This window comes from Trachurus japonicus, chromosome 9 (assembly GCF_045865225.1).
Source record: "Trachurus japonicus isolate A0001 chromosome 9, Traja_1.0".
Taxonomy (NCBI): Eukaryota; Metazoa; Chordata; class Actinopteri; order Carangiformes; family Carangidae; genus Trachurus; species Trachurus japonicus.
The window spans coordinates 7,509,809-7,525,326 of NC_140915.1; the positions used below are offsets into that span (position 1 = coordinate 7,509,809).

The window sequence follows — 15,518 nt, forward strand, 5'->3', positions numbered from 1 at the left end:
ATGAAACTGAAAACAGTTGAGCAGAGTTGATCAGAGCAGAGACGAGACAAGACGTCACATTAAAGCTTTGGATCTGAACTGAACAACACAGACTCAGTGGATTGTACGGAGAAAGTTGAAGGGACTGAACTTTGGTGAGTCTTGTTATTGACGTCAATACATCTGGAAATCAAAGGAAATGGCTGAGAAAATCGCTGTCTTTGAAAATTTCCTGAGTTGCCATGTGTGTTCAGAGACTTTCAGAGATCCTGTGTCTCTGAGCTGCAACCACAGCTTCTGTTCAAGCTGCCTGAGACAATTCTGGGAACAAGCTAAAAACAAGAACTGTCCCATTTGTAAAAGGAAATCTTTTTCATCTTTTCCATCCATAAACTTTTCGCTCAAAGAACTGGCCGACTCCTTTGTTGGGAAGCAGAACAGTGGTTCACCTGAGAAAGAAACACAGAAGGAGGAGGAAGAGGAGGAGGGAAAACAGAAGGAAGACGACGACGAGGAAGAAGAGAAGGAGGAGGTGGTGTGTGATGAACATCCAGACGTCCCTTATTGGTTCTGTGAGGACGAGCAGAAAGCTGTGTGTCCTGTCTGTGAGTTTCCTCTCCACCATGGACATAAAGTTGTTCCTATAGAAGAAGCAGTCAGTGACCTGAAGCAGCAGCTGAAATCTGACTTAGAGTCTCTGCAGGACAAGAAGAACAAATGCGAGGAAGTGGAAAAAACCTACAATGAAATGATTGAACACTCCAAGAAGCAGCTGTTGTCCACAGAGAGGAAGATCAGAGCAGAATTCAACAAGCTCCACCAGCTCCTGAGAGAGGAAGAGGAGTCCAGACTGGCAGCTCTGAGGGAGGAAGAGGAGCAGAAGAGGAAGACTATGAGCAGAGAGATGAAGATGATTGAGGAGCAGATCTCCTCTCTGTCAGACAGTATCTGTGCTGTTGAAGAAGAGCTGCAGAAACACAAGGTGGCGTTCCTCAGCAGTTATAAAGCCACTGAGACCAGAGCCAGAGCCCAGTGCTCACTGTCAGATCCACAGCTGCTCTCAGGAGCTCTGATAGATGAGGCCAAACACCTGGGCAACCTGTCCTTCAGAGTCTGGGAGAAGATCAAGGAGAAGGTCCACTTCACTCCTGTCATCCTGGACCCCAACACTGCATGTCCCATCCTACATCTGTCTGATGATCTGACCAGTGTGAGACGTGGAGACAAAGAGCAGCAGCTTCCTGACAATCCAGAGAGATGCACTAAGTATCCAGATGTCCTGGGCTCTGAGGGCTTCAGCTCAGGGAAACACAGCTGGGAGGTGGAGGTGGGAGATCATCCTGACTGGGATGTGGGTTTGGTTAAAGAGTCAGTTGACAGGAGGGATGAGTGTGCAGCTTTACCAAAACATGGAATCTGGTGTTTATGTCACCATGATGGAAAATACACCAATGGTGTTGGTAAGACTGTGACAGTGGAGAAGAGTCTCCAGAGGATCAGAGTCCAGCTGGACTATGACGGGGGGGAGGTGACCTTCTATGACCCTGAAGACATGACTCTCATCTACACTCACAGAGACACTTTCACTGAGAAACTCTTTCCATTTTTTAGTATCGGACAATCTGGTGAAGCTAAAACCTCTGATATCAAAATGTGTCCCTCTGAGATCAGTCTGTGATGTTCAGGGACGTTAGTTTTTCTATCATGATGGTTTGAGGTTTATTAAACTCATCATCACACTTTACAGCCAACCTGCTTCTACACCTGCTCACCTGTCATTTTGTCTTTAAATCACAGTTAATTAATATCTCATTGAACTGATCAGCAGTGTAGTTGAGTGTGTATACTGTGTAACATTCACTGAACTGATTATTTTTTGATCATGTCCATTTTTACCATCAAGATTAATATCTGAGAAAATGTAAAACAACGTGCTGTGAGTATCACATCATCATCATCATCATCATCATCATCAAGAGATAAACTTGTTCACATGTTCATTGTCCTGGTTATCAGCATCTTGTTTTGTTTGTTTATCCACACATCCACTGTACTGATGTTTTTTTTTTCCATTTTGTGACCGTTTGTTTGTGAGCAGTTTTGGCTTTTGAGCCTCTTATTTTTTTATTTATTTTTTTGATGATTTCATCACGATCTGTTGTTTTATAGTTGGGAAACAGGTGTTAGTAATGATACATTTTATCATCAGATGTTTACAATGAAATGCTAATTCCTGTTAAACTGTCAGACATTTTTGATTCTCTATCATCATTATGACAATTTCTGTTTCCTCCTTCCTTGTGTTTTTTTTTTTTTTTTTTACAATAAGTAAATATATTGGTTAAAACATGACTCAGTTTGTCCTGATTTACTAAAACTGTACTACACCAGTGGTTCCCAAACTTTTTTGTCTTGCGTACCCCCCAGAGCCTTTTTGCCATACCACAAGTACCCCCTCCCTCATACGTGCTGATGATTCTCCAAAAGTGGTCATAACGTAACACAACTGATAATGAAACGAAAATCATTTCAATTTCTCTCTTCAATTTGTACAAAGGCATTTTACACATATTCTCCTGCATTTTAGTTGTTTATGGCTGTTTTGGTGTTTGTTGTGGTCAAATGTGTCTTCACAGAGTTGTAGGATTGTCACATTTCAAACTCAATGCCAATACCCAGGAAAATATTGAATATGACATCATATTCAATACAGCAGCAGTGCCTCTCAACTTATTATTGTTCCATTATTTTATTTTTTATTATAATCAAAAGAACTTATAACAGATGTTTTTTTTAAATTATTATTATCAAATGAAAAGCTAACTAAGAGTTGTGCAATTCCAGCGCGTTGCTATTGTTTCATTACATTACAATGCCTCTCCTCTCCTCTGACGGGCGGGGCTCCCCCCCTCCCTCCTCCCTCACAACACACACACGTGCAGGCAGACAGCGGAGAAAAAGAGTGGAGACGAGAGAGGGGTGTTGCCGTTAATATCGCCGTTTTAAACTCTTACGGCTAAATTCACCCTACGTGCGTCTAGTTCTGTGTAACTACTCACTCAGGTCCAAACGCTCTGGACGCTGCCTGCTCTGCTCTGCCTGTCGAGTGCGCGCGCGTCGGGCGCTGTGGGGGCGCGCTGTTAATATCGATACTTTTAGAAATCAGTCATGTATCCAGATGCGCCGTTTTGCATCGATACTTTTGACAACTATACAAAGCTGTGCTACAGGTTGTTGTCTTCTGGGGGGAACTAGTTGTGGCACATGTACCATTTCAGTAATGGGCTTCTGAAGTGACTCGGAATATCTAATTATCATCTTGGTAATAAATTAATTAATGTTTCTACGTACCCCAGCAATGTGCTCACGTACCCCTAGGGGTACGCGTACCACACTTTGGGAACCACTGTACTACACAGATAGACATTGAGGATTTCCCAGTGACACCTCTAAACTGTGTGATGTCATGGAGGGATATGGGTTATTGTTATATTGTGTTTGTTTTACATTGCTGTAAATTATGGTATGAATATCTGTTTTCTATTTGATTTTTTTTAATCTTTACTGTATTTAATTTACTTGTATTATATATATGATATCTGAAGAGAGTAAAAAGCAAATATTATAGAACATTTACAAAACTATTCAAATTCATGAACTGTGGCAGAATCTGGTTTAATTTTATAACAACTTCACTATGATGCTACAACTTTTTACTGCTGTTTGAACAAGTCATAGCAGTTGTTGAATTACACATCATCTGTGAGTGATCATTGTTTGTTCTGTCACCTGAAGACCTGAGAAGAAATAAAAACACCCGTTCATTCATTAGATCTGGCTGCATGCAGCATTTATTTGTTCATATTTTATATACGGAGAAGGACGCTCGCTTCTCATAAGAAATAGTACAAAATGGATCAACCCCTTTTTGACACGTGACTTAAAAACAAAGTGGAGGTAAACATAATACGGAGGTTTCTGACGACATACATGTTCCATTCATATAAATACACGGTATCAAATAATGGATTCAACTTGCAAGCAGTTGACTTAGCAGGGAAAACTCAATGAGGTGATTGTGACTGGCCTCAAAATCAAGCCTCCGACCTACGCAAGAGCGGTCGCGGCTGAGGCTACACCCGTGGAGCCTGATGACACTGTGACCAAATCGGTGGAGAAGCAGGTGTTTGAATTCCTGGTCAGCAAAGGAATTGATCTGGATTTCAACAACGTCGAGGGATGCCACCTCTTACCCAGGAGGGGAGAGGCTGCTACCCGAGCCGTGATGTTGAAATTCACCAACAAAAGGCACAAGTCTGCACTGCTGAAGCAGGGCAGAAAGCTCAAGGGCTCGGATGTCTACATCAACGAGAACCTCACCAAAAAGAACGCAAACATCGCCAGAAAAGCTCGACTGCTGAAGAAAGGAGGCAAGATACAACACACCTGGACGGCAAACTGCAGAATCTACATCAAAACAAATGGAGCACCAGAGCAAGTTAAAATCATGCTGATCAGGAGTGAGGAAGAGCTGGAGAAATTCAACAACTAAGGTATGGCTTACGGACACTCCATAACTACAGAACAGCAAAGAACAATGGTTTTTACTCAGACTGAAAGTATGATGGGATTATCTGCAAGGATTGCTGAGCAAGATAGTGTGGAGTTGACTACTACAAATCAACATGTGAATCATACCTTATCGGACCCGAATGAAGGAATTGACCCGGATAACCACTTTTACATCAACAACACGACAGAGAAATGTCAATATTACACTGAAGATCAATTCAACGACAGCATTGAGATGGGTGGGAGACTGTCTTTAATTCACTTTAATAGCAGGAGTCTATACACCAACTTTGACCACATCAAGGAATACCTAAATCACCTTAAAAAACCCTTCAGCATCATTGCAGTCTCGGAAACATGGATTAATGAGGATAAAGGCACAGATTTTTTCCTGGATGGATATAATCTTGTATGCGTCAACAGAAGAAACAAAGGCGGTGGAGGAGTGGCCTTGTTCATTGACAATAACATTAAGTATGAAACTGTACAAAACATGTCTAAAGCTGTTGATCATCTATTGGAATGTGTGACAATTGAAATCTGTGTGACGAAAGGTAAAAACATAGTTGTGAGCTGTGTATACAGGGCACCAGACTCCAAAATAGAAGATTTTAATGAATGTCTGGGAGAATTATTCTCCGAAGCAAGCCAAAAAAGAATTTTTATCTGTGGTGATGTAAATATTGACTTGCTCAATCCAAAACAAAACTCGATAATCGATGAGTTCATCAATACAATGTTTACAATGGGCTTACAACCTCTCATCACACGCCCAAGCAGGATCACGACACACAGTGCTACTCTAATAGATAATATTTTCACTAATGTTAATGACATAGCAAGGGGACTACTGATAAATGATATAAGTGACCACCTACCTATCTTTGCTATCTACGACTGGAAGTGCACAGTAAGACAGACACCTAACAAAAACACATACATTAGAATCAGAACTGAAGAAAGTCTGAACGCACTGAATAATGAACTACTGGGACAAAACTGGAGCAATGTTTACAATGAAACAGATGTGAATGATGCTTATGATTCCTTCTTGCAAACTTTCAAAACACTGTATGACAAACACTGTCCTGTCAGAAAGAGACGCACAAATCAGAATAAGGAGGGAAAGCCATGGCTCACAAAAAAGTTGATAAATGCCTGCAGGAAGAAAAACACTCTGTACCGACAGTTCATTAAATCTAGGACGGTCCAGTCAGAAGTGAGATACAAAACGTACAGAAACAAACTAAATTGCATCTTAAATGAACGCAAAAAAGAATACTATAGCAATCTATTAGCTGAAAATATGAATCAAACTAAAAAACTATGGGATATCTTAAACAAAGTGACTAATAACAAAAGAGCAAAACCAAGCCTCCCTCCCTACTTCAACTATAACAACACGCAGGAAGACGACCTAGGAGTCATAACAAATAGATTCAACTCATTCTTTGTAAACATCGGTCCAGAGCTAGCCAAGGACATTCCTGACTCACCCCTACACTGGGACCACTATGATAAAGACGGAGACAGAAATCCCAACTCAATGTTTCTCACACCAGTGAAGGACACAGAGATTAGACACCTGGTCAGCAAGTGTGTAGCAAAAACATCTACTGATGTCAATGACCTGGACATGAAGTTGATTAAGAAAGTGTTACCTGGTATCATCGCGCCGCTAACATACATATTTAATCTATCATTTCAAACTGGAACATTTCCAAATAATATGAAAGTTGCCAAAGTCGTGCCACTGTTTAAGAATGGGGACACACATGAGTTTACCAATTACAGACCAATCTCAATACTACCGCAACTGTCCAAAATCCTAGAGAAGCTATTCAACAATAGACTTGACAACTTCATAAATAAGCACAAATTACTAAATGATAGCCAGTATGGATTCAGAAAGAATCACTCGACTGCCTTGGCTCTAACTGAGTCGGTGGAGATCATCACTGATGCTATTGACCAAAAACTTCACTCAATAGGAATTTTCATAGACCTGAAAAAAGCCTTCGACACCATTAACCATGATATCTTAATATCTAAACTGGAAAGATATGGCATTAGAGGCATAGTACTGAAGTGGGTCAAGAGCTACTTAGACAAAAGATCCCAATATGTTAAAATAGATGATTACTCATCCACTTGCCTAGACATAGTCTGTGGGGTCCCGCAGGGCTCAGTTCTAGGTCCGAAGCTGTTTATACTATATATAAATGACATATGTAAAGTGTCAAACATTCTGAAACTAATATTATTCGCGGATGATACCAATATTTTCTGTTCTGGGAGTAACTTGATCCAACTCGTGGAAACGGTTAACCACGAAATGGCCAAGCTCCATGTGTGGTTTAACATAAACAAACTATCACTAAATTTAGAGAAAACAAAATACATGCTATTTGGGAAAAAAGGCCTCAGCAACAGTATTAACATCCAAGTAAATGGAGTGAATATTGAAAGGGTTAGTGAGAATAAAGTACTGGGTGTGACTATTGATAATATGTTAACCTGGAAGCCACACATAAGAACTTTAAAAAGCAAGTTGGCCAGAAGTGTATCCATAATATGGAAAGCACAAAAAATAATAAATCAAAAAGCCCTCCATATGTTGTACTATGCACTAGTCTCTCCACACCTACAGTACTGTGCAGAGGTGTGGGGACACACATACAAAGGCTCCACCCATCCATTGTTAATACTCCAAAAAAGAGCACTGAGGATCTTACATTATGCCAATTATAGGGCACACACAAATCAGTTATTTATTAAATCTAATATTCTCAAACTATATGATTTAATAAACTATCGCACCATGCAAATTATGTACAAAGCTGCCAGCAACAGCCTCCCCCTCAACCTGCAAAAGCTATTCATGAACAGAGAAGGGAGACACAATCTTAGAGGGGAAAACATCTTTAAGCTGAGGAGGGCACGAACCACACTAAGATCCTTTTCCTTATCGGTCGCAGGCGTCAAAATATGGAATGTGCTAGAGGATGAAGTAAAAAAATTACCAACATTTAACGTCTTCAAGAAAAAGTATGTAAACTCAACGATTGACCGGTACAGAATGACACATGAGAGCTGATAAAGGTCAGAGAGGCTAACGGCAGACACAGTATCGAGACTACAAGGGGTAAAAACAAAAAGCACTGTGTTCCCAAAACAATGTGATGAACCAGAGAAACTTGTGTGGCCAGAGGCCAATGTCAGTTTGTACGTAGAATGTTATTATAATACGTAGTATGTTATTATAATGAGTATCAACAGGGTGATGATAAATTGGGGCACAAATGCAACTGTGATTTAATTGTGAGAAATCAGTCAAGTGAAGAACTCAACTAACTGCAAATCGACACACCAACGCCAATCAACTGGTCCACGATGGAGTTGCTGAGCTGGTCACTGAATGCGATTGACAGAGTGTTCTCAACAAGGCGTGCGGCCTCTGGTGAGCCAAGATGCCCGGACGGAACCTTCATGTCCGGCTACATGCTGGATGGATGGGAGAAGTGGAGAGTCCTTTGCCTTGCCCCACTGGATGTGGAGGATGTCGAGGACGTGTACATCTTCACGTTCATGACAATTGGAATGATCGCCCTGGGTTTTGGCGCCTACATGCAGTATCGTAAGATGAGAAAGATCGCCACCGAGCAGACCGACGCGAGGGAGGATAACGCAACAACTCGGAGTGCTGTGGTCGGGATACGGTCCGACATATCCGCAATCCGAGAGTATGTGTCACTGATGCGAGCTGACATAGCCAAAACTCGGGAGGAAATCGAGAGAAATGGCGACGAAAACCGCAGAGAATGAGTAAAAAGAAGAAAGGGCTCCTACACCATCCCACCATCCCAACTAAAAATCAATACACTGGACTTTTGCTCTCTGTCAATTGGACCACACCAGACTTTGCTCTCTGTCAATTGGACCATCTTGTGACTTTGTGACTTTTGTGACATGCCTGGCAACAAGAAGAGGCTGTTGTTCGCTCATGACGGTTGGACACATGTGCAGACACACACGTAATCCTTATGCTCTATCTAGAGCTGGACTTCAATTTCTTCAACTCTACATACTGCCTAATGCTGCAACACATTATGTCAAAATGTCAAATGTTGAAAAAAAAAAAAAAAAATTGAGAAATGTCATGATAAAAAAAAAAAAAAAGTCAAATTGTTAAATTGTTAAATTTTGAAAATACTGGAAGAATGTTATGTCAAAAATGTAACATGCAGAAAAAATGAATATGTGAGTATTGGGGGCGGGACTAGATAAGCTTTTGCTTCTCCCGCTTTCCCTTTCGGTCATGTGTATTGTATTAATTGGATTGAGATGATGTGTGATGATGATGACTAATTGACATGCCCGAAATGAACCAAATAAATAAATAAATAAATAAATAAATAAACTTGATTATGGGTTTCTCTAAGGACGGGACATCACATTAAATGTCCTAAATGTACAAAATGTATCGTTCCTGGCAAGCTTGTATATCAAAACATGCTTTTTTTTAAAAAAGTGTTTGCATGCCCCTTGTGGTAGCTATTGTAAGTACGGACAGTAGGAGATCTGAAGTGATTTGGTTGTGGAGTGTTGTGAAGTGAGGACCCAGGAAGACGTTGAATGAATGGATCAACACACCGATCGTATCCTCCATCGTGGTCGCTCGTGCTTTCACTCCTCAGCTCTCCTGCCCTGTAAACTGACACTTCTGAGGGGCTGCTGAGCAAAGATCAACAGTTCAATTCAACTGGACTCTTTGCAAAATATATCAATTGTCAAACATAGAGAGAGAGAGAGAAAAAAAAAACTTCTGCTGATTCCTCCACAAAAGGCAGATTTCAAAGAGAAAACAATACATTTTAAGATTCCTTCATCAGAGCTATCACTTCATCTTTGTCGTGAAAATAAAAATGGCACGTAAAGTAAGCTTTACAAACATCTGCAAGGTGTGCATGTGCACAATACTGCACATCTGGCTGCCTTTGCTTCACAGGAATGGTTGAATACTGTCCGCTGTGTTGTACAGATTCAGCTTAAAGGGTCATGTCATGCTGTTTTGCTCTAGACATCCACGCAGAGCTTAGTGCAAAAATAGTTCAAGTCCTCTTTCACTTTTTAAATCATACAGACAAGACTAAAAGCAAAACATTTTTTTTTTAAATGGCAAACGGTGAGTATCATAAAGATAGCCTACTTTACAGTCAATGAACCAAACATAGAGCTGCACAAATGAAAAGATTTCAAATGCTGCACAGCAACGCTCCTACACACACACGTGTCCTGTACAATCTGGAAAAGGAGATTACTTCATCTCAAATATATTTCTAAGATCATTGGGAAACAAGATTACAAGACTGAAACAGATTCAACTGTTGCATGTCAATATCTGTGCAAAAACTGTTCTGCTGCCACTTCTACTGCAACTCATTAAAGAGTTATGTAACCGGAGGATTAACGATCAACTCCAAATAAATTCAAGTTAAAACTAGAACCTGACTAACACTGGATCGATACTTGATATTTGACTTGTCTGATATTGATATAACAAATCCTTTTTGAGAACTTGTAGCACACATGATTAACTTTCTCTCAGAGTTCGATGATTCTCATCCCTATAGTGTGACGTCCCGTCTCTGCTCTGATTGACTCTGCTCAACCGTCTTCAGTTTCCCTGGGTGGAGAATTGTGACTGAAATGAAATTGTCATTAGTATTTTTGTCCACTAGGTGGTGCTGAGACACTGCACCAAAAATGATCCATTGAATTATTTATTTATTAATTTTCAAATCAAAACCTTTGTTGCTTAGTAAATATGAGGAAGGATGATTAAGTAAATATCAAAAAATTGTATTTGACAGTTAACAAACAACATTTAGGCCTAGCTACTTAGTTTTGAGGTCAGGTTGTATTCCCATGTCATGGGAGTGGGACCCAATATTTGCAATTCATCACATTTTCAAGAACAATAATTAACATGTTATAACACTACATTTAATTTCTGAATAATGTGAAGTTTAAGATTTGTCACAATAAAGATAGATAGCATAGCATTCCCATTCTATAGCCTACTGGTAGTGTTTCTTTTGCAGGCCTGGAATAGCAATTTCAAGAGCCCTAGAATAGATCATTAGATAGAAAGTAGGCCTATTACTGATAACAGATAGTGTGATGTGACACTACTACTTTTTTTTTCTATTGCTCGTTCTCTTATGTTATTGTTGTCAGATGTCAGAGAATAAATAATGGGCTCCTCCAGGATTTGAACCCGGGACCTCTCGCACCCAAAGCGAGAATCATACCCCTAGACCAACGAGCCACACGTTTCCCATGGAATCGAAGCATAGTGACTTTTTTCTAGAAATCACGCCATGATTTGCTATTTTTTTCCGTCATCATCATCATACCTGTCTAACATCTATGATATCATTTCTCTGGATCTGTATCTATGATAAAACTATCACCAGTTTATGAAAAATACCCCCCCCCCCTCCCCACCCTCCACACAAAAAAAAGAAAAGAAAAAGAAAACAACAAAAGCAAAGATGGAATTTAATCTTATTTAATATGTGTGTATGTGTTTGGTTTTTAATAGCCGTAAAACTTTTTTTTTTTATTAAACATTTACATACAAATATTCAAACAATAAACATACAATGAACAGACAAACTACATATATACACTGAAAGGGGTACCAACACTATATTATATTTGATATATTATAGGTATTATTTAATAGTTGTTTGCAATAATTTATAATATTCTAAGGTTTTTATAGCTTTTCTGTCTTTCATATTTTTGTAATAGCTGCATGTAATATCTGATTTCTATTTTAAACTCATAAAAATATGGTTTTATCGTAAAACTTCATCGATAAGGAACGTAGGCGGGCGTGACTCGTCATCAGGGCGGAAGTTGTTGTGACTGCGGAAGTGTAGAGAGAGACCGAGATCAGTCCGTTGGACGCTGAGACCATAGATATATATAAGAAGACTAGTGTTTGGGGTCATTGGTGGTCCATTGTTATGCCCCATAAAGTTGGGGTGTAACAGATACAGATCAACTGTCTATACTGATGGATTCATGTTTTAAATAGGGTGTATTCCTATTTTTTTCCTGTAAAGAAAATGTGTACATGAGAACAGGATCCTGCAGTTCACATGTTCAACACAGGATGTCAGTGTCTGTGATTGTAACCAACCACAGGAGTCACTACTACAGGTTTTATCTTCTGTTGAATTCTTTTGGCATTTTATAATTACCTCGAAGGTTTTTATACCAAGAGAAAAAAAAAGTTTTCTTTTGTTTTGCTTTGACATGTTCAATCGATTTGAACTGTTGAATATTGTACTTCAGCTCCACTGGTGTTCTTAACTTTTAAATGGAATAAAGTTAAATTGGTAAACCTGGTTCCTGTCGTTCTGTCCCTGTCCTCATTATTCAGTGTTTGGCTTCAGCATCAAGAACTTTGACAGAGAAAGCAGCTGTTGTTTGGTTCGATGTTCCCCGGTCCAGACACAGTGGGGAACGGACCTTTTTTTTTTTTTAGAAAAAGGGTTCTATGTTCCCCGGTCGCATACAAAGTGGGGAACATACTGTAGGACCCGGGGAACAAACAGTAGAGATAATCCCCGACCTCATTCAGTAAAACCAATGAAAAGTGAAAGACTTTATCACACAGGCCAGTGGGTGTTAAAGAGGATAAGATAGGCCTACTTAACTATTAACTTTATTACCAGCAAAATGTAACTAACATATAAACCAACATTAGTTCATTTAAAGAATAACATGAGGACGTTATGAGGCACTAAAACTGCAGGAACTCTTGTAATATCTCAATATCAGCGACCTATTATCACATCAGCTGCAGAACTTATTCCTGAGCTCACTCCTCCACAGCAGAGGTTAATGGACTCTAAGGGCCCTAGTTTGGTGGCGCAGTGCAGGTGGCGCAAGGTAGCGCAGCCAGTCTAATGCAAGTTTCGACCAGCGCAGCCTAGTGCAAAGTCAGATTGGGAGATTGGCAGATCGCGCTGCGCTGAGATAGGCGTGGCCGCGCAGCAGGGGGAGGCGTCACAGATTCAGCTTGGTGCAGTGGAAGTTTTGTGCGAAAATGTCCCGCCGAGGTTGCGCTGAAAGCTCGCCACTTCCAACCAGGTCTACTCTCAGCGCAGGGCGAAGCGCAGCAGGTGCAGTGGAAGTTTGGCTGACTGACCTGCAGTGCACACACGTCACCAAGACCTCACAGGCAGATCTCCACAGTTCCAGACACATTTCAATGTAATAAATATCCACAATAACCACTATTTAATGCAACTAACGGAATCAACACGTGGATTTATATCTATATAGATTGTCCCGTCACATCTGAGTCAGATCAAAGCAGAGATCAAAGGCTGTCGGCGCGTAAAGGAAACTCCACCTGAATTAACACAGCAGGGACGAACTGGCACTAAAAAGCAGCTGTGGATGTCCCAAGAGCAGGACTGAGGGTGGATGACTGCATTTTGCTGCCGTGTTGAGATACCACTCTGCCCTTGTGATGATCGCTTTATTTATTTATCTACTTATTAATTCATTAGCGCGAGCGACCGCATCACGCAGCCGTATTGAAAAACAAAACACAAATCATCATCTCTCTTAGTCCACCACAATAGCCTCGGTATCAGATAGTCAGTATATAGCCTACTACAGTATACTCAGCATCTCTATCACAGAAAAAAAAGAAAAAAAAGAGACGGACAGAGAGAGAGAGAGAGAGAGAGAGAGAGAGAGAGCGTCCTTTACGCTGATTTCATCCCGCATGGTGTTTGTTTATGTTGTGATTAGTGTAGCCTACACCTCTCATCTTGCTTACACAGGGTTTGAATAAATGTGAGTTTCTTTATTAGTTTATTAGTTGTTGTTTCTTACACTGGGCAGCCGTTCTCAGTAGCCTATATCAGATCAATCCTGGTTAAGTATATTAGTAAACTCATTATTGGTCACTCTGAGCTCGGACCTCCGGACCAAAACAGCTGTTTCCTCCTGGGAGAGGTTCGGCCTCTGGCGTCGCTGTTTCCTCCGTCCATGTCCAAGTATAAAATGACAAACTTGCAGCGCGCATCGCCTGCCGCGCAGTTAAAGGTGAGGAGAGGAGCTCCTTTGATTGGTGAAGATCTGACTCGGCTGTGTCAAACCCACTCCACGCCTTTCTCTCCTCCTCCTGTCTCCCTCCCGCCCTGTCTCCTCCCTCTTCACCGTTTGCGCCGGTAGGAGGGACGAGGGGAGGGTTTGCGCTGGCGTAAGTCTGACTGCGCGGCCCAGCAAACTTGCGAAATGGACCTGGACACGCCTAGTTGACCTGGCGAAGCTGCCCTGAGGTTAGACTTCGCCCGGTCTAGGAAACTAGGGCCCTAAATGTGCTTTGTTTGAACAGCACAGTTCATACTTTATCGCCAAGTCAATATAAAGGCCTGCTTATCGCTCTTACTCATAAACTTTATTGTCCCCAAACGGGAAATGTGTGTTGTAGCAACTGACATGAAAAGACACAACAATTTGACTTGAGCAAGAACAAGGAAGAGAGGTTGTTCAGCAGCCAGCTCTCATTTGTCTGAGTTGTTTTTGAACGCACCATGCTGTACTTCAAAATCAGATTCAATGAATTTACAGAGTCAGTGAATTTGTACCATGTTGGTCCTCTGACTGAATGAAATGAGAGCCTCCTGAGTTTATTATCATTATTGATGATCAGAGTTGATATTGATCTGGTGGTAGTTCTGTGGTTCGGCCTCCAGGTGGCAGCAGAGTAAAGAGATTCATCCTGAACAGAGACTTCATGGACTGTTACAGAGACGAGCATCACTGTGATCCTGTAAATATAAGAATCTAACTCATTTAGTGATGTGATTTTATTTCCCTCTGTTAGGGAATAAAGTTTTTTCGTTTTAAATAAAGATTTATTTTTGCTGAAGTTTGTTTTGTTTTTGTTTTACTGTATGTGAAATTGCTCTCACTTATCAACTGAATTTACTCACTGTTGTTTTAGTTTGTGCTGCATTCAGGTCATGTGGGAGTTTCCTAGCCTTGATCATGTTTATAGATTATTAAAACCTCAGAGCTCAGAAACAAGGAAGCATCTTTTTTTATCTGATGGGATTCTTTGACATATCGGACAAAATGTATCTATAAAGAGAGATGATAGATGAGTTTGCAAGGAAAATATAAATCACCATCGACGGAACAAAATACATTTTTACCCCTTAACCTACCAATGAGTAAAGAAAGGGCTTTAGTCATGTGAGGTTTCAAAACAACTCAACCCACAATATCTGATGATGAAGCTGAATCAGGAAGACCATAATAACAGGTATACTGTATGGATGTTGCACTCACCCGAAGCCACAGTTAACATGGACTGTATGAGAAATATAATGTTTGAAATGTGTGAATATTGAATTGAGTTTGTAAATTTTAAAAACAGGAGAAATTCAGACGGCAGACACTGGCAGAGCACGATGCCTTCATTGCGGCTGTATTTTTTTTTAAACTGTTTTTTACAGATGAATGCTTTGTTCACGTGGAACCACAGCCTGGGACTTAAGTAACATTAATGCTTTTGCTGATTTTGTCAATCATTAACAGTGTGTCAATTATTTTGAAGCCTGAACTACCACTTATTTAAGGGATATGCCTGCAGGCTCTCTCTCTCTCTGTCTCTGGGCTCTATTTTCGTAAACTAGGTTCAGGCGTGGCGCATCTGCCCTGCGCTTCGCCAACGAGGCGTGTCCAGGAGCAGTTTGCAATTTTCCTTCGAAGCGCAGCGGGACGCATCCCGCCTACTTCCCTCCCACCGGCGCAAATGACATAGAGGGAGGAGAGAAGGCGTGGAGTGGGTTTGACACAGCCGAGTCAGATCTTCACCAATCAAATGAGCTCCTCTCCTTGCCTTTAAATCCGCCGCGCACGTTTGA

The 15,518-nt window shown here is 40.8% G+C and overlaps 1 protein-coding gene and 1 non-coding gene across 2 annotated transcripts; one reads left to right on the top strand and one right to left on the bottom strand.

Annotated features, from left to right (window-relative positions):
* LOC146980867 (nuclear factor 7, brain-like) lies at nucleotides 1-1,833 on the top strand. Its single transcript, XM_085785805.1, has one exon. It carries the CDS (start codon nucleotides 179-181, stop codon nucleotides 1,655-1,657), a length of 1,479 nt encoding a protein of 492 aa, XP_085641931.1. The 5' UTR covers nucleotides 1-178; the 3' UTR covers nucleotides 1,658-1,833.
* An 8,977-nt stretch (nucleotides 1,834-10,810) lies between these two features.
* Nucleotides 10,811-10,882, bottom strand: trnap-ugg (transfer RNA proline (anticodon UGG)). The gene has a single exon. It is a non-coding gene; the product is annotated as a tRNA-Pro (tRNA).
* Nucleotides 10,883-15,518: the final 4,636 nt, after the last annotated feature.